At 38.8% G+C, this 19,882-nt stretch overlaps 1 protein-coding gene across 1 annotated transcript; it reads right to left on the bottom strand.

Moving 5' to 3' along the window:
• Positions 1 to 7,751: 7,751 nt before the first annotated feature.
• Positions 7,752 to 17,836, bottom strand: pde9ac (phosphodiesterase 9ac). The gene is made up of 19 exons (XM_067508667.1): positions 17,633 to 17,836; positions 17,126 to 17,297; positions 15,716 to 15,786; positions 15,048 to 15,125; positions 14,761 to 14,804; positions 14,584 to 14,638; positions 14,245 to 14,315; positions 14,036 to 14,123; positions 13,873 to 13,936; positions 13,700 to 13,774; positions 13,529 to 13,615; positions 13,251 to 13,355; positions 12,964 to 13,046; positions 12,556 to 12,712; positions 12,265 to 12,378; positions 11,867 to 11,971; positions 11,619 to 11,747; positions 11,437 to 11,532; positions 7,752 to 9,726 (listed from the first exon to the last, which is right to left on the bottom strand). Exons 2-19 carry the CDS (start codon positions 17,192 to 17,194, stop codon positions 9,676 to 9,678), a joined length of 1,542 nt encoding a protein of 513 aa, XP_067364768.1. The 5' UTR covers positions 17,195 to 17,297; positions 17,633 to 17,836; the 3' UTR covers positions 7,752 to 9,675.
• Positions 17,837 to 19,882: the final 2,046 nt, after the last annotated feature.

The following is a 19,882-nucleotide window of genomic DNA, read 5'->3' as shown; positions in this document are numbered from 1 at the left end:
ATAATAACTACCCTTTTTTGAGCTGTACTGGAGTGAAGCTGTTTTCATTCCTAAAGGGAAAATCTATGAGACAAAGAGTACAGTCTTGTCTGGTCAGTCTCATGTAGACACCCTACTTGTTTGCTCTATCATAATAACAGCTGCAGAGATTTAGTCCAAATGCATTCTTTTTTATTCTTTCCTGAAAATAAAAAAATAAAGAATTAATACAGTAGAAGCCATTACTGTGTGTTAAGGACCAAAACCATGTAAAATAAGAAAGCTGCACAAAAATAAAAAACAATACACACACACACACACACACACACACACACACACACACACACACACACACACACACAGTTAGATATTCTGGAAGTACATAATGAAGAGCAGATTAAAGGGCAGCACAGTAATAAAACAGACAGAATTCATTCCACGCCATGTGCTTTGTATTTTACAGTGTTTCCTATGAAACTAGGCCATGGATCCTCCATGTCTTCCTGCTGCAAGTTTTCAAGTTTGAAGAGCCTGTTGAAAAAGCAAACACACACACACACACACACACACAGAGCACTCTGTTACCTTAACCCCTGGAAAAGCTCATGCTGGGAGGAATTCTCCACAGTGCATTGTGACCTGAGAAAGTGGGGAGGAAGAGTGGGAGAAAAATGGGAAGAAAGAGAGACTGACATTTTCCTTAGTTTTGGCCAAAACTGTTAACTCCACCTGTAAATCAATCTCTTTTAATAAGAACACACATGAAGCTGTAAGGGGTTTTCAGGGATGGGCTCTAGATCTATTTGAAATAAAGCGGCAGAGAGAAAGGGTTCACATTCAGCACTATCCATTTACATTACTCCAATAAAGACTTCAGTCCTTTTTAACAGCCTATATACTCAAGTCAAAAGCAGGCTTGTAGCACTGCACAAACATTTGTAGACACAAAGGACAGCGGATGTGTTTTCTCTATCTCTTATACACTTTTATTTTTACTGTAAAGACTTGTATTTATTTTCATTCGTATTTGTGAGGTATTTGTCATTGAATAGGTGCTAATACTACATTCCAAGGTTGTGTGTGTTTATCTGGGGTTTAAAATTTAAATTTGACAGGGGTTTTGTGCCACCCAGATAAAGCTTTTCACCAAAACAGCCACTTTTGCAAATGTGCTGAAAAAAACTGGGCCAACTCTTGTGCATCCCATCAGGTTTGTCGTTATTTAAATGTAGTAACACTGATTAAGAGCATAATCCTCAGATCGTAAGCTTTGTTTTTGTAGTAAGAAAAGAAAACTCCAGATGGAGAAAGACAATATTTTTCTGGGGTTGATCACCATCACATGTAACCACACAGTAATACCTCTAATACTGCCTGTGTGGCTGTAGTATTTGTCTTCTTTCTTCCCAGTAGCTTGCTTGAACAGAGTATTCAGAAGTAATCAGGAAGCCTCTAAAACCAACAAGCTGGTGATGTTCCACCTCTTCAGCGCTGCACAATGAGGACAGGCAGTGGGGGGGAGCCAAGCTCTGTGGTTCATCTGTAGTTGATCTCTCCTCCAGACAAATGACAGAAGTGTTTGTGTGCATATGTGTGCATTTGTGCACTTTCAAAATGTGTACTTTATTTACATAAGGATTGCAAGAGATGAAATCAAGCTGCTTTCCAGTCCTGTGATGATATTTTAATGTCCTTGCCCCTTCTCTTCTTCCCTCTGTTTAATTGCTTTGCCTACAGTGTGTTGGGGCAGCAGCCAACTGCTTGGTGAGCTCCCTGCTGTAGGCTGACTGAAGATATTCCCTTACACATGTAGGTCTCTGGGGCCACAGTAACCCTTTTGGAGCACAGAGTTGCATGGCAGAAAAGTAAAGCTTAATGGGTTGGATCTAATTTCATACTATAAGTGGAAAACCTGTTGTGCTATAAATGAAGATTAAGAAAAGATGAACGGAGATGAGGAAGAAAAGCTATAATTATACTTCACCCATTAAAGGCTGTAAAATATGATGCAATACATAAAACTTCATCATAAGGAGCTAACATTATTAAATACATTATTACAAAATATATAATAATGTTAACTTTACAGTTATGTCTTCAACTTAATGAGATAACTATATATATGTATATATTGTTTCTTGTGCTATATGGAGATCTGACAAACATCTGCAAGGTGCTCCCCCGACACACCCGTAGCAACTTGGAGTTCGGTGTGTTGCCCAAGGGCACTTCAGCACAACTAGGAGAAACCAGTTTTCAACCATTGACCCTGTAGTCCTTGGTCAGCTGCCATACCTACTGATACAGTTGCCTATATATATATATGAAAAACCAGACCTTTTTAATTGAGAGAAGATAGTTTGCCAACAAAACCATTTATACATAGTGTAGGTTAGCGGCTTTTATTGTTCCATGATCTTTAAGCTTAAGTAAACAAATGTTTGGATGTTGTTTAATGATTCAACATCATTTGGAATGAGTCACTGTGAGTGCAACATCCAGATGTGTCATCCCCAGCAAAGGCAGAGTTCAAAGGAATAGTTTAATGAAATAACAGGACGGATCATTTAACCCTTACCTCTTTGTGCAAAGCTTCACTTTACGCAAGAATGTTTCCTTATGTCACAAAACTGCTTATATTAGGAAAGATTTCCATGGAAATTCCCATAAAATTAATGATAGAGAGAGGGGGAAGAGCTAGAGGAGAGAAAAAGGCTCTTTTGAATTGTTAAACAATAAATAAACATGTTTGGGCTTATGGCTCGGAGCATTAAAACCACAGTGTGAGAATCTTTCCTGGCATAGTCCCAGCAGGAGATGAAAGACAATCCCACATTAAACACAGGCATAGGAATGTATCATTTATCTTTTCCCACTAAGGCAAACCAAAGCTGTTATGATCTAATGGCTAAGGTGGAGCTAGCTCTTCCTTTATTTCTATAAGATACATATACAAATACTTTGAGCATCTATATGCACCCGTGGTGATTACAAAACAGAAGAAGTCCGTCCCACACTGCCTGTGTATACACATTTGGCAAACGTTAATCTTCCATTTAGAAACATGATTACAACCATCTTGCAGAGCACCTTAATGAAAATGAAAATTGTAGCCCGTGTAAATATTGCTGGTGGGAAAATCTGGGGCTTTAAGGTGGAACTCCAGAAACTCCCCCCTTCATCAGATGGCATCAATTAAAATCTTCTGAAGACGAATATGACTCAGAAAACATCTGTTCAGGATACAGGGCAGATCTCTTCTATATTTCATAATTAATCAATTAATCTCTTGATCTGCTGGGGTTGAGTAGACATTAGTAATAATTCTCCGCATGTAATAAGGTTGTCTTTTATTAGCACAATATTTAAAACATATCTTTGTCAGAAATTATTGGGCGATGTAATTTTCACAGTTTTACTATAAAGATTTAAAAATAAACTCCTTGACTTTTTGTACCAGCTCAGTGTTTATCATTATTATGTTAGCTCCAGGGTTATGTTTGCATCTCCCTACAGGCAACTTCAATGTCAGTTGATGTAAACTCATCAAACACTACTGTGACTTCATATCTGATTTCCAACTAATACCAAAGGTGAAAATTGCAAGTTCATCTTTTTGAATTAAGGCAAATATTTAACCCTATGCTGACTGTAACCATAATATAATGTGAAGCAGTGCTTCCAACCACTTTAAAAATGGAAAACTCAAAAAATAATTTTGTTAATACTGATTGGCATAAACATTACCCTTCACTTTACATCCTAAGCCAATTTCTAAGCCATGCTACTACCCACACTGAGATTACTGCAGGACGACTCTATAGGTTACTTTCCTTTTTTGTGATCATACTCCATATGTCCATCTGTCATTAGGCCTGCTTTACTGGAGTTAAAGACCTGCTATTCATACAGATAAGAGGCCAGTATAATTGCCGTGTGGCTCGGCTGTCACGGCACTGCTGCTGATGTTCTGCCAGCACACAATCAAGATGCCTGGTCCAGATTATCACGCTGTAAACAAACTGGTGTGGGCCCCTCGTTCAGTAAGCTGTCAGGCCTCTTTCATGTGCTGGGATTAGCATTTCCAGCCATCAACTGCCAGACTGGATTCATGCTTCTCTCTTTACATCCTGAGTAGATGAGTCTTAAACAAAAGAATCCAATGTACAAAAACACAAATCTGGGCCAATCAGTGCTCCATGACAGTAATGCGTTATATACAGTACATCGCTTTGGTGCTTTGTTTGGCTGGGAGGAACCAATAATCAAACAGCCAACTGGTAAAGTATCTGTGTCTAGAAGACTATAAACTGTAAATGAGTTGAAACCTTAGCGTTGTCTTTTATAGCAGTGAGTCTTTGTTTTATGTGTGTAAACTTTAATTAAACCATAGAAACATAACACTGGGATCTAAAAAGTGTAAATATATAATAGTTGCTATGGTTTCAATCCAAAGAATTGTTAAAGTATAAAGAAATAACCGCAGGGACTGTGACTGTATTATTTTCTGTGGAACAAAACACTCATATTTCACAACAGCCTTGGTGGTTTGTGAAAAAAAGGAATATCTTTTGATGTCACAATATTTGTTGTTTGAATAGTTGCTCATATTTACTTTAAATCAATGGGATAGAGAGAGAGAGAGAGAGAGAGAGAGAGAGAGAGAGAGAGAGAGAGAGAGAGAGAGAGAGAGAGAGAATCGGCCTCCAAGAGAAATAAAAAATGTGTTTGCTAAACTTAAATTAGGATGTCTGGGTTGCTGAAAGAGCCTGCTTGGCCTTTGCAACTATGAAGGACAAAACCTGTATAAAGGTTCAGCTTCTTGCATCACATAACCAAAAACACATGATTGAAAAAGCTCAGACAAAGATCACATTCAGGCGTGTCACTGAGAAGAAGACCTTTTCTGAATAACTACTATAGCGGCCTAGTTTGCATGAGGCAGCTGAGGAAGCAACATTACTACCTAAAAGATGCTGGTATGCAGGAAATGGATACTAGAGCTGGGACTGCCTCTATGAGCACTTCTCTTTAGAAACCAGATTGTTCAATATTTACTTGAAGCCAGTGTTGACTTTGATAGTTAATCCCCTGTGACACTGATATGTGATATTTTATTGCTTGTATTATGAGTAAAGCTTTGATGAGATGATGATGTGAATCTCCCTAAGGTGTTTGTAACTTTGACCAGCATATAATAGTGGACCCACATGTGCACCACATGTATGAGGGTTATGAAATACTCTTGGAAAAAGAAAGCAGTATTGCACATCGGCTGTTGGTGATTTCCCTTTTGTACCATAAAACCAATAAAAACAGAAGCAGTCTTCAAGCCACTGTCAAAAACATATGTTTCAAAACACTGAAATGCCACTGTTGGTTATTATGAGGTATCTAAAAACATAAACATATTTGTTTTACACCTGAGGGGTGTACAGTGTCTTTGAGTGTTGTACGCCGATTGTAAGAAGTGTATTTACAATGAAATCCTGCGCCTGGACCTTCAAGACTAATTCTGGCCAAACCTAGCATCCAAATTAGTACAATTCCTTGTATCATTGTAGTGATTTTTCTAAACTGGTAGAAACCCTGAATTTTTCATTTTCTGCACTTAATGGAAAGAGAATCAGGCATCTCAGACTCAAATGGCTAAGTCTGTTTTCCAGCCCTGTATAAAAAGTCTTTCCCCATCAGTAAGGCTGACGTTTGGATCAGATTATTCTTTTAGCTGGACAAAACATTAAGAAAGACGCTTTGGAAGACAAAATAGCAAATGCTAACTTAAAGAGACACTGATTTTCAGACTTCCTACCATTTCAGATGTTAAATCTCTGACAGAAAGAAAGGAAAACTATGTTGTTGTGGTGCGGAGATTTACACCTTCTGACACTGCTCTTTGTTTGCTTTACCACAGAATCTTTAGTCACTGACACAAAAATGTAGGACCAGTATTCAGGGTTAACTCTCACTTCTGACCTTTCACTTCTTGCCATTCTAGTCAGGGATGTAACTGTCTTCAGTAAATCTAGCTTGTGTCCTCAAAGTCCAGTGGCCAAACAAGGAACTAGGCATTCTCGTGAATGTGGGAGTCAGCAGAACGGGACATCCACAGTGATTTAACTGCCTGTCTCACATACATGGCTTTGTCTGGGGGATGTGCTCGCTCACATGAAACGGGCCTGGGACGCGCAGTTGTCTGGTCCACAGAGAAAACTGTCCTTCCCTGACTAAAGTTAAGGGGAGAATTTTGGCAGAAAGCTCCTACAGCTGCTGCATTCAGTTCGTTCAGATTAATGTAAAAACTGTTAGATATGCTGGAAGTACTTAATGAAGAGCAGATTAATGGGCAGCACAGCCAGAATTCATTCCACGCCATGTGCTTTGTATTTTACAGTGTTTCCTATGAAACTAGGCCATGGATCAGCCATGTCTTCCTCCTGCAAGTTTTCAAGTTTGAAGAGCCTGTTGAAACACACACAGACACACACACACACACAGACACACACACACACACACACACACACACACACACACACACACACACACACACACACACACAAACACACACACACACAGAGAGCACTCTGTTACCTTAACCCCTGGAAAAGCTCTATTTTAATAAGAACACACATGAAAGTGTAAGGGCTTTTCAGGGATGGGCTTTAGATCTATTTGAAATAAAGCAGCTAAGAGAAAGCACTATCCATTTCCATTACTGTATTTTTATACAAACAAAAGCACAAGGCATCAGCTTTAGCAGATGTTTCAGAATTTTCAAATTATATTCTTTTACAACCCACTGAGAATGAAAGTAAGGATGAGGACTTATCTCAAATGTGAACTAGTTTCATTTGATTTTAAAAAATTCAGGTTTATTTGTTTAGTGATCTGTAAGTTCTAGATTAAGCTACAACTAACTTTACACAAGGGTTTATAGATATACAATATGAACAATGTGTTTTACTTTCATATTCACATAAATGCTTCCTTTGGAGGTCCCAGTTAGCTTTGGTGTGTGTGTTTATGGGTGATAAAACTGCTACTATGTTGAGAGAAAATTAGCACGGATAATGTTCCTCGATCAAATGTCACTGCCAGACTGCCTCGCCTTCCTTTGCATGCAAAAGGTCTGATATTGTGCAAACTCAATGAAAGAATAATGAAAAACGTTCGCATTTAGCCATCCTCAAGTTTCTTTTGTAATAGATGCAGTATTCACTTTCATATTAACAAACGCTTCTATTGTCACTTTTGTGGCAGTTTAACATTGATGTGACACCCGGCCTAAAAGCAGTGAATGTGACTAAAGAGTTAAAGATATCACTTACTTAAATTAGTGTTGCAACACATTAACAGTCAGCCGAATAACAAGTTACTCAATGTGAGCGATGTATCTTTTAAAACAAGAAATGAAAGGCAGAGAGGCTGTGAGCTTTTGGAAGCAGTCAAAGGAAAATCTGCGTGAACCATGTTTTCATTCATTTACCAAGACGACAACGTTGAGCATTTTAACACGCCTTGTTCACTTACCTCTCATAAACAAGCCGAGCACATTGTCTCAGCTTGCCGAGAAACATTGTTTTATTTGTGGGCAGCTTTGTTTTAATCTGTGGCAATGCGGCAGAGAGCTGCACAGCATTGTTTCATGATAGGAAGGCATGTCGGAGCATTCATGTAGGTTAATGTCAATACTCTTCATCACGCTATGTGGTGAAGGTGATGGGTAATTACACTCATTAAAATAACACACAAACACAAATAGGTTTGCTCACTATCTCTCATCTCAAATAATGTGTTCTACTGTTTTATTTTTTTAATGCTTTGAGATCACGAACCTGTAAGATTACAGTAGTACAAGCTCGAAAGAAAAGAAAACCTCTTTATGTGAGGAAAAGGTTACATTTATCTAATAAATTGAAAGACTAGAGGAGTGAGGATGAGTTTATTAATTCTCCTAGTTGATTGAAGGCACACTGAAACTGATAGTATGAATAATGTATTTGGTGATTCATGCAATTTATTTTTAGTTATTAATATGTTTTCATGTGAGATGTGTAGGTGGTATTCAGTGTGTCCGGCATGATGCCAGAATGTGAAGCAATAAGTGTTCTGGAGTAACTGACAAAGTGCTGCCAAAAAACACAGTAATAAAAAACACCGTGGAAAAGCTGAAGGCAAACCACCCAGATCTGATATGGCTCTGAGGGAAGCTGTAGGCAGAAAGGGGGCGTGGTGTGGGCTGAGATAAGTGGCACCTTTGGTGCCTGTATTCAACCCCCTGAATCTAAAATGAAGCAATAAAATGTTCCTCAATCAGGTCAGTGGCCAGAGGGGCTGCGTTCAACATCTGCACAACTTAAGATGTGAAAAGAATCCAGTTTTATAAATGATGCCAAATATTGCACCTATGCAGATTGTCAAAAGAGAGAAAAGTTTGACTGATAAGTGCATAAATAAGTCAGAGTTTTTAGATATAGGTATTACATTCCTTTTGGTTTGCATCCAATGTACGTACACAAACAAATTTTTACAGGCATGAAGCATCAACTTGCTTAAAACTACATATAATTGTTAAACACATTTTTCACAGTCGGTTAATTTGTTGTTCTGCATTGCATTGGAAAAATTCTGTTCAAAAGTACATGTTTTAAAATGTGTGTCGAGTCAAATTCAATGATACCTCTGTGATCTAAATGGGTCTGTGCTGTGGTAATTGGTGATCTCTGTGCAGTACAGATATTCTCAGTTGTCTTAGCTCATTTATCAAAAACACTCTCTAAACTGTCAGTGCAATTGTCACAACATTGTCACTGTCTGCCTCCTCCTCCTCTTCATCTGTTACTGTTTGTCATTAGACCACTGTGGAAGGCACCAGTAAACAGATGGCATCACTCACAAGATGGCGCCCGTGTCTCCCAACAGTTAACGAGGCATGACCAGAAATCACAGAATCGACTCCCAAGTTTTCTTACCCCTTTAAATTCTAAGTGTTTTTTGGCGTTTTATTAACAAACATTGGTCAACATTTGTTGGTTTTCAATTTGTTTAAACCAAAGACACTAAAATGTCTCTTATCTAAAATTTACATGTATGACTCAAAGGGTTGGAGGGATAAACAGTCATAGAAACCACTGTTGTACAAGTTCCTGGACATATTAAATCAGATTTACTTGACAAACTGTGTAACACTTCCAAGAAGTAGCTACATGCCCATGTGTGACTTTGTGAGAGTTTAGCATTTAAAAAACAATATTGATGCTACAGTTGTGAAGCTGTAATATACAAAAACATAAAATGCTTGTTGAATAGTAAATAAGCTAAAAACATTTCACTTTGGTGAATTTAATTATGAATGTGAACACTGGGGTAAAAATCTGAAATATTTTCCGAAACATTTGGCCCACAAGGCTTTTTCGGTAGCCAGTTAATCAATGTTATAATTGGGTTTCAAGTTTGTTGTAGATAAATCAGTCTTCAAACGTTTTGAGGCGCTCGAACATAAAAAAAATAATAAAACAGAGAGAACAACACCATAAATACACAGAGAGGTCAGCAGGGCCCTCTCTGTTACATCAGTCCAAAAGTCGAAGTCAAAGTTCAAGAAATGTCGTCACATGTGTAGCCGGGCAGTATCTCCTCTCCTCCTGATCCTTTTGTCACCTACAGGGAGCAGCACAGATTGTCCTCACCCAGGCCTCACTCACCTTTTTTAAAGTCTTTGCTGAATTTGAGCACAAACAAAGACCCCTGCAATAAAGCAAGATCTTTAATTAGACAGAAGGACGCAGGATGGTAGGGAGCAAAGCTCAAACTAAATCACTCATAGACAGCTGTGCTTATAGGTCAGCACAAACCATTTATCACCAGGGTCAGAGTCAGAATTTTCTCAACATCTGCTGGCAACATCATTCTACTGCATTTCTGTGGGATACGCTCAATGACTGAAAGGTGGTTATAGCTTCAATTCATTGGCTGAAAATATTATCTTGTCACTGTGAAAAAAGAGAGCATGGTGTTTAAGAGGGAAACAAATAGGCAACAATTGCATCACTTTGTTTTCAGCATCTCAGTCAGGGTAACGACAATGAATAATAAATAATTTTATTCTACCAATATGCTCAAAACTGAAGCACAATACCACTGCACTTGAACACTGGGCTTGCTTGGGAGGTCAGGATGTTTTCTTTGGTTCTCAAGTCGTTCAATAATGATAATTTGTTGGGATTCCTTCTCATTTTGTTTCTGTCTTTTCTTCTGCCTTTCTTTATTTTTTCTTTGTAACCCCCTGATCTTCTGTACAACAGCTAGAGAGTTGCCAACAATTACTCTCTCCTTCATCAATTTTGCCTGAGGTGACATTTGCTTTTTGCGAGCACAGTGATATGAACTCCTTGGCGTTCACTCAAAAGGCAGAACCAAAGTGATGGAAGTGCTGCACATTCCTTAAGTCTGGCTTTTGAAGACAGAGTTGGGTATAGAGGAGAGCTCAGCTGTGGAGAGGCCAGAGAGACGCAGAGACACAGCACTCATGCCACAGACTCTAAGCACTAAAACACAACCAAGGAGTTACAGTAATTACTTTTACTTACACAGATACCCCTGCACGCACTCACTCAGAGTTTACTTCTTCTTCCCGCCTAATGACACATTTTCAGTTTTTTTCTTCTGTGCCTCATTAAACAAAAGACACGTCTTCATGTTAGCAAGCGGTTTGATGGGCATGTGTGTCTGTGTGTGTGTGTGAACAAACATACAATGTCATATTGTGACCTCAAGGCAGAGAACAAGACTTTAAGCTGAAAGCAGTGTCACTGCAATCCCTGAAATATCACTTTTACTATGATCACAAGCAAAAATTACACTTCTTCCTGGTGCCAATACTACAAATAGCCAGTCTTGGCACATTAAATTGAGGCTGTGTTTTACAATGACTGTAATTCATGCTTCTTGCAGTTGGTAAAAAAAATAAACAGGCAAACAAGCACACACACACACACACACACACACACACACACACACACACACACACACACACACACACACACACACACACACACACACACACACACACACACACACACACACACATTATAACCAAAAAAAATTTGCATTCCTTGTGGATTTTTATCAAAGCCTCATTTCCTACATTATTTAAGCTGCTTGTATAGTATGCTTATTAACTGTTATGCTTATTAAAAATGTCAGTTTTCAGTTTAGTGTAAAGTTATGTACAACACTATTTCTCAGCTGGGATCTGTCAGGTGGCCCTGCTGGGGCCAAGTGATGTGACTGTCACTATAATGAAGGGCAATGTGTGAAGCCAACCAGTTCATTTACTTCTTTCCAATAGCTCCGAGGTGCATCTCATGAAGCATATACAGTACAGACAGAGCACAATATGATTCCTTTGTGGCATGAAGTGCAGTAAAAATAGATATAAAGATAGATAAGTTCTACCTCTGTCATGGCATCATCAATCTGTTTCAACTCTTCATAATGGTCACGAGAGTCTCTCAAGGGTTGAACCATGAGCTCCTCAATTTGAGGGAAAAGCTGTTTGAAAAAAGCCACAGCACGAACATTATTTGTTGAAGAAAGAGTATTTATATAGACAGCCATCCATAAAAACATAGTTATACCTTCATGACAGTCTCAAACATTGGGATGAGGACAAACTTGATGAATCCGATTTGTGCAGTGGGTTTGGTGACTTTGTCTCTGTCCATGAAGGGAGCCACTGGCAGACCCTCGGACTTCTCTCTGTCACTCTGGTAACCACACAAGTGGAGATACAGTCATTCGATCCAATGTGGTGACTCCTTTGTTCAAGTTGACATCATTAGATCATGGACCCGAGGATACAAGTAAATGCTTTGATTGTGGTCACCTGCATGAAGTACTCCTCCAACAGACAGTCCACCCACGGCTCTGCTACTTCAGTTGGCCTCACCTCATTGGAAATATCGCAGCACTTGATCAAAACCATCTTCAGCTGAAAACACAAAGGCACAGATGTATAAACATATGTGCAAACTGAGGACAATGAAGCCTATTCATTACAGTAACACACGTGTGTGTTATGGCATCGGCTGTATATCTGGGACCATATTTCTGATTACACTACTATTATCCTTTTGGTTTCTGCAAAAGATAATTAATGGGCGAAGGTCAAACCTTGGGTGTGCTGCTCAGTAAACAGTGTACTTTAAACATGTTTATACTGTGGATTCCTCATCTGATGTTGGAGAAACAATGTAATATTGTTAAGACATAGAGCATACATACACACGCCACATGCTCGTGGTTGGAGAAGTCAAAGTTGTCCACTTTTTGCATGAAGGACTCTAGTATCTCTCCATGTCTGGCCATGTCAGTGGCCAGAATGAGGGTGATGATTGCCTGAAAATATAAGGGCAGAAATCAAAGCATCCACTAAGAGTTTGCATGCTATTTACAATTAAAAATAGTCTTCAGATTTACATATTTGACTATTTCTCACAAATAGATCCCTAGAAGATATTGAATGTGAAGTTGCCTTACTGCTCACTAACTAGAGGTTTGTCTCCACCATTTCACCTGTCTGATGTGTTTGAAAGCATGTGGCTCCACATTTGCAAAGATATTGCACTCAGGAAGAGAAAGGATCTGGAAGGCCACAGCACAGTGATGGTTCTCTAGCGGAGATATGTCATTGTAGCGCACTGCCAGCTCTGTGCGAGCATTAATTTGGTACCTGCGAGAGGGATGACAGATGATGGATGACAGTATTTTCTCCTAAAGTTTACCTAGAACGAAAGGTTCCTCGCCTTCCTTTAACCTCGACCAAAAACAGTACGATAATCTCAATCAATGTGTTTTCATACCAGAACTCTTTCCAAGCTGAACTAGTTTCACAGTTCATTAACAACAGTGTTGTGCGGAGGATGTCACACATACTATGGCTCTATCTGTCTACAGTTCTACAGACAGAAAAGGGAGTCTTACGTGTTGTTGTAGCCGGGGTGGTCCAGGTCGTGACAAACAGCAGCTGTCATCAAAATGCCCATATCAGTGAGAGTCAGTTTCTCCTGGAGAACCGAGTAAATGAAGGGTGTTATTAAAATTTTCCAGTCTGCAAATACAGTAGTTGTTTTTTTTGTTTTTTTTAGATAGAAACTTCGCATAGTCTGTCATTTGTTTTTTAAGAATGCAGGTCAAATGTTGCATAATTCAATTAAATTATATTCTTGACATGCCCGACCACACACCACACTGACAAAAATGCACTTTACCTGCAGGTTGCAGAGGTGAATCATTCCATACATCATCTGGCTAACACAGAAGCAGTGACGAAAGTTGTGGAAAGGGTTGTTACGGTAATTCTCCTGAATTGCCAACTAGAAGACACAGAATTACTCAGTCAGGGCACAGTGCAACCCCCCCCCCCCCCCCCCCGTACCCTTTGAAATTTAATTTGTAATCTGTGTCCGAACACTGACTCTTATCGACGCTTCAGCTTTTTACGTATAATCGTGTCGGAAATCTGGATTGTATGCATGTGCTTGTTTACCAGCCAGCGTTTGAGTGTGATGGGGTTCATGTTGAATTCCTTCACCAGTCCCAAGTCATGGTACATATACTCCAGACAGCTCAGCATCTGCAGCAACAAAGAAAGAGTAATGAAGCTCAGTCGTAGAATGAAAATGGCTGACCAAGCTGAGTGCTGGTGGTAATAACACACCTCGTTGTGTTCCCAGAACCAGACATCAAATGTCGGTTTCTTCAGCGCCTCAACAGTCTCCTGTGACAGTGTGTACTGCACATGGCAGATAAATAAAGGCAACATTGTAAAAAAGATAGATACTCAAGAAGTTAGTTTTTTCTAGAAGAACGGAGTTATTGAAGCACACAGACCTTTGGGTAACTGGGGACATCTCGTCTAGGAGTGACCTTTGTCCCATTGCACAAACAGTTTACTCTGTAATCCAAACAGAAAATGTTCCAGAAAATGTATTTGTCTTTAATAGTACATTTGAAATTTTTTTATGCAGTCCACGCCTCATGTCTAACATTTCACCTGCTGCCCCCTCTTGAAGTGATCTCATCTCGAAGCTTCTTCAGGTCGTTTTTACACTTCTCAATCTCCACAACTTTCAAGCCCTCCACTGAAACAAGATGTAAGGTAACATCACAGTTTGGCTTTGTTTTGTATTGGTATCATAAATTGTAGTGCATTAAAACAGGGCTTGCTTTCAGGTTCACTGCACTGTCAAATGTGCCACTCACTTTCCACTTTCTTCTCCAGCATGGCCAGTCTGTTTGTGACCTCAGTCTTCAGTTCGTTGATGTGAAAGGCTCTATGGCAGAAAAATAAATCATAATAATAGGGAATGATGAGAGAAGCGCATATACTTTATATAGGGCATTAATCACATCGACAAAATAAAAGTGGAATGGGGACTGTCAAAATAAATGACAAATAACTGAATGTGAAATAACTTGCCTCTGTGTGTTGCAGCATGCGTAATCGCTGAAGTACACTTGGTGTCAGGTATGTGTGTGAGGTACACTGGGGGGTGGGGGCAAACTTTAGCCATAACACAAAATAAACCACTGAGGCGTTACCTGCTGAACTGCTCAGCCACCTGTGACAACACGTTCTGAAGCGCTTCCTCTTTCTCTGCAGAAATACAGAAATACATTCCTGATAGTCGTTATGAAAAAGCAATCACATTGACAAGTCTGATATGTTCAACTCATCATTCACATTGATGAACAACTTCTTTTGGAGGAACACTTTACCTTCAACTTGACAAGTAGACAGAGGAATAACTTTGTATAAAGAGCTGTAAAAAAAAACACAAATATATTTTTGCAGAGATTTTCAGTCAAATATTGTTGACATGCAAAAAATATGGTAAAAAGCTGTAAAAAAGCTACTGAAGGGACAATTTTTAAAGCGTTCAATCTCATTCTTAATGAAAAAGAGTGTTTAGCAAAACGTATTAACTTGGCAGGCAATTTGAATAACATGACAAAGCAAGACATAAGTATATAATTTAAATATAAATACTTCATGAGAACATTACTTTGGAGAATTGGTGGGCATGGTTGGATCTATAGAGACCAAAGCACCTTCTGGGTCCACTAGCATGATGGCGGCGTTCCTGTAGTGAGATGATGAGAAGAAAAGTCCAAAAAGTCAAAGTTCACAGTTCTTTTCACACTCATCAACATTTAACCACTTATTATTCTGACCGTTCTTCACAGAGGCGAGATACATGTGAGTATATTATTGGATGGAAAGAGCATAGACGTAAACAGCAGTTATGTAGTTTTTGCTGCAGTATTAGTTGTATTAAAAAAGGTAATTTTAATAACATTGTAGGTTCTATTGAGTTTTTACATGGATTGTACCTTTAATCACTTTAGATTTTACAAAGGCAGTTGGTAAAGTTAATCAGACGAATTGGCACCACTTGCAATGATATCTTGTGCAACCCCTCTCTGACTGCAGAGTGAATGAGAAAGAGGGGAGAGTGACAGCTAACAGAGCAACAACAATTGTCCCTTAAATACAGCAAAACAAAAACTGAAGGAAGATGGCAACTACATCTTGTTTCAGTTATGATTGTCTGCTTGACTGGTTTATGATGACTGCATTGCTGTCATGCTTGTATGACACTTGTGCAGCTCTATGCTATAAAGTTAAGATGAGCAAACAAATTAAAAAAATCAAGGAAACAAAAGGACAAACCTGGGAATATTAGACGAGGAACACAAAAGCTCCTTGATGTCACATGGGCTGCAGTGCCGACTGAACACCACCTGTAAATTACACAAAACTTTTATTGATGCATTCATATAAAACCTACTCCGTGACCCACAAATCCAACTAAATGCAGCACGTCTGCAATTTTATGGCTTCAAAAGGCGAAGGCACACAAACAGCTTATGTGGTTTTTATATAAGAACTTAGACTTGAGGAAGGTGGACACATTTCATATGTTTTTAAGCAACTGGCCCAAACTGGAAGGTCAAGTGAGGGTTGGTCGGGTTTATGGTCGAACAAGGTCAAGTCAGAGAGATCAGTGAGGGAACAATGTGAAATAAGAGGACAGCTGGAGAGTGAGTGTTCCTGAAGAACATTATCCACGGCTGTTGCGTTAAAAACAAATCAACCCTGTTTACAAGTACACACTGTATCTATGGAGGTTTGCGGCAAAGAGTGGGCACATATACCCTGAGCAAAAACTGTGAACAGCAGATGTGGCCGACAAACATTCAGCCTCAGGCTATGGACCGAGGGCTCTTCAACAGACGTCACACTGTGATCAGCAGCTCTTTACTTAAAGCACTTTACTTCACCACATCAGCGAGTGTTTTATCGAGAGTATGTGTGTGTGTCTTTGTATGTATGGAAGGCCAAAGCATGAAACTTAAGCTCAAAACCATTTGTGATGACTGATGAAATGATCACCTTTTTTGTTTTGCCAGTTACTAACTGCTTACCAGGTGCTTCTAGAAACTTCTAGAAATAACAAAAACATCTAAATCCATTTTGTGAATATACTGTCAGCAACAGGTGTTTGGTTCTGTCAGTAACACCCAGTATGCAAAACGTGATGCATCACTGTCTAAGGTGAGTGTAGTCCAGCAGGAATACCCACTATCTGGGTCAGGAGGGGATTAAAAATAACCTTTAATTGCTGTAGATCCACTATTACAATTAAGGTTGTTCAAGGTTGTTTTTATGATTCGGATTTAACGTTTTAAAAGAGTGACAATAATTAAGAAATTTGCCACCATTTGATCATTAAGAAATATTGTTTATAAATTGCTTATAAATAAATGAATATCAAATTAGGTTGAGACATAATCCCTGCACACAAAAAATTTTGATAAACATAATAAACAAGTTTATATATTAAAGCTGTATATTCAATCTGTATATGTCTGAATATATTCTAACCTTAATTTATTCCCTCTTACAAGCATTTTTAGTAGCAGAAATATACCATATTGCTATTGAACAAGTTGACTTTTTAGTCATAATAGCCCTTTACACACAATGGCTCTTATGTTACAATTCTAAAAAATACTGGGGTCTTGAATGTAATTTTAACACAGAAATAATTGAAATAATTATCTCTGGATTTGGACCTACCTTTTGCATCTTTCCTTCCACATCCAGGTAAATAGCTTTTGGGGCATAAGAGGAGGAGCTGGAGCCCATGTTGTCCCCCTGTCCTCTCTTACACACCTGCAGAGAATTTGGCTTGGAGCTCTGATTGACAGACCTGAGAAGACTAATGCCAGAGTCTTTCTCCAAGGATGCACTGGGTAAACAAATTAAATGTGTTCAGTGCATTCATGCTGAGAAAGATAGGTGTCAAGCTTAATAAAAGCAATTATGAAATCAGAGTACAGGAAAACACCAGCTGTCAAGGAAAGAAAGAGTTATATTATTCACATGCTTTTGCTGTTTCCAATCTCCAATGGAAAATGTTCATCCATTAAACATGGTAAATGAAATGGCCTTTTACTACCAATAAATAATTTTACAGAGTAAAACATTCACTTTGAATGAAAAAAAAAGAATTACAAATACAGTTGAAAGAAACTACAGACAAACAAATTAATGAAAAAGCAAAAGCACATCTGTTAAACTCACAGTGTCAGCGACGTGGAGCCGTGGAGATTGCTGGAGGTAAAATCCCAGGTGCTGAGGATGCAGCTGAGTCACATGCAGACACACTCATAAGTACACACACAAACACACACACACACACACACACAAAGGCAAAGCTGTGGGGAAGAGAGATAGGCTGTGAATGATGGAGAAGGTGAGGAAGGACATGTGTGAGTGTGCTAGAGGGGTTTGGTGTATCATGAATTTAACTGGCACTCTTACTGGTTGCCAGGGGACTGTTACTATGGTGAAACAAAAAACAATCTGAATGTATTACGTAGTGCAGGGATAATCGACTGATTCACTGTATCTCACATCAAAAAACATCATTGTTAAGGCCTCATCAAATACTAATACTGATAGCACTCAGCTATACATGGAAAAATACATCTTATCAGGGGGAAACCACTTGTACCCAGGACGGGCCTCCTGCTGAACTGCTGAGCTGCAGCAGTATTGTATATGTGTGTAAGCACGTGTTGTTCATTTGACAAGAATTTGGGTTTATTTTCTACACACATGCATGTACTGTGTGTGTGTTTGTGCACGTGCATGTGTGTGTGTATTTGTGTACACTAACCACACTCAGAAGATTTAAGAGTGCATTTTAATTTTTGCACTACTGTATATTTGAGCACGTGGACAACACAACATTATTGCATATGTTACATGAAGAAATTAGAACACTATTGATGTTGACCATATGTTTAAACCCAAAAATTTCAAATTTTTCCTGTTGGGCTTTTTAAAAAAATTTTCTTCTTTCTCGTTTCTGAAAAGGCTTCTCAGGATAAATCTGAGGGGTTGTGAGAGGATGTATGAAACAAAGTTTAAAATAAAATACTAAAACAAAATACTAATTGCTTTATAGTGTATATTGGGACATTTTTCGGGGGAGGCATGAAACAGCTGTTTATGAGAAAGTACCTGAGATGTTTGGAGGGAAAATGTCTTTACAGTGGAAGTTACAATAGCTTAGACGTCTGAAAAAAGGAGCAATGTTGCAGTAAATTTACAGACATTCAAGGTACGCTCAGACAAACTGAAGTAGCAGATGTACAATTGTACTGTAGAATTCAGAATGAAAATATTAAGTTGGGAGAGTTACATACATACAGCATTGTGGAAAAATTTCAGGCCACCAGTAGATGTCCTTAACTCTCTTGGGCAGATGAGATCAGATTGACTGGACAAAAATAGGATTGAATCATTACAAAAAAATTGTGAGAATTTTCTCACAGATTCTTTTACAGAGGCCACTATTTTCACTGGAAAACTTCCCTTCCACTCCTGATCAAGCTTCTTCAGACTTTGGATGGATCAACTTTGCTGGACTTCTTCCAGTCTTGTAAAGATAAAACAGTGAGAAACATTAATCAGATTTTTGTGCAGTGAATCTTATCTTATCTTCACAAGACATGCTAATTGCAAGGTAAACATAAAAAAATGTTGCACGAGACTCCACAAAGCCTTCAATCACCCTGCTCTGCTACACTCTTCTATCATCTTCCACGCCATCTTTTGCCCAGCGCTTTACGTAGTCTTTGATATGATGCCAAAATAAGTGAGGATGCTGCCAAACTTACTTAGCAAGCAGAAATAATTCAACCAATCAAATCTGATTGGTTAGAATGGTGAGCCTCACTCAAAAACTTGGATCACAGGAAGCTTCGCATTATGACATGCATTGGAGTATAATTCTAGGTAGTTTTATAGGTTTTGTTTTTTTAAAGGTTACATACCGTACTGTAGATTTAAGTAAATATTAAGCATTATAAGACAGGAAATTGGAGCAAAATGAAGCAGGGATTAGATTAAATATTGTGGATCAGAGAGCAGTGCAGCTAAAGATGTTAAAACATTTACCACCAATCTTTTCTCTTTTACTTTTGTTCACTGACCTGGATTAAGCCAGTGCTCTACCAGGGAACCACTTGTTATAAGCTACCGACATGTCCTGGCCCAGACACAAAAAGGCTGTTCTACTGGGAATTTCACATTTCAACAGGCTGGTGTTAACAAGGGCATTAGTGAGAAGGCAGGCAGGAGGAGGTAATTAATTAGAGATGGAGAGCATCATACATCATCTCTGTTCACATCTATTTGCAGGTACAAGAACACACACACACTGTATGCACACAGACGTGATGCTGCTCTCTAGGGTCTAATTACCTCATGTGTTTCCAAGCTCCTGAAGGAGAAGCCCAACATGATTGGGCAGAACGTATTAGA

This window comes from Channa argus, chromosome 6, assembly GCF_033026475.1.
Source record: "Channa argus isolate prfri chromosome 6, Channa argus male v1.0, whole genome shotgun sequence".
In the NCBI taxonomy this organism is placed as follows: Eukaryota; Metazoa; Chordata; class Actinopteri; order Anabantiformes; family Channidae; genus Channa; species Channa argus.
This window is presented reverse-complemented; position numbering and strand designations above follow the sequence as displayed.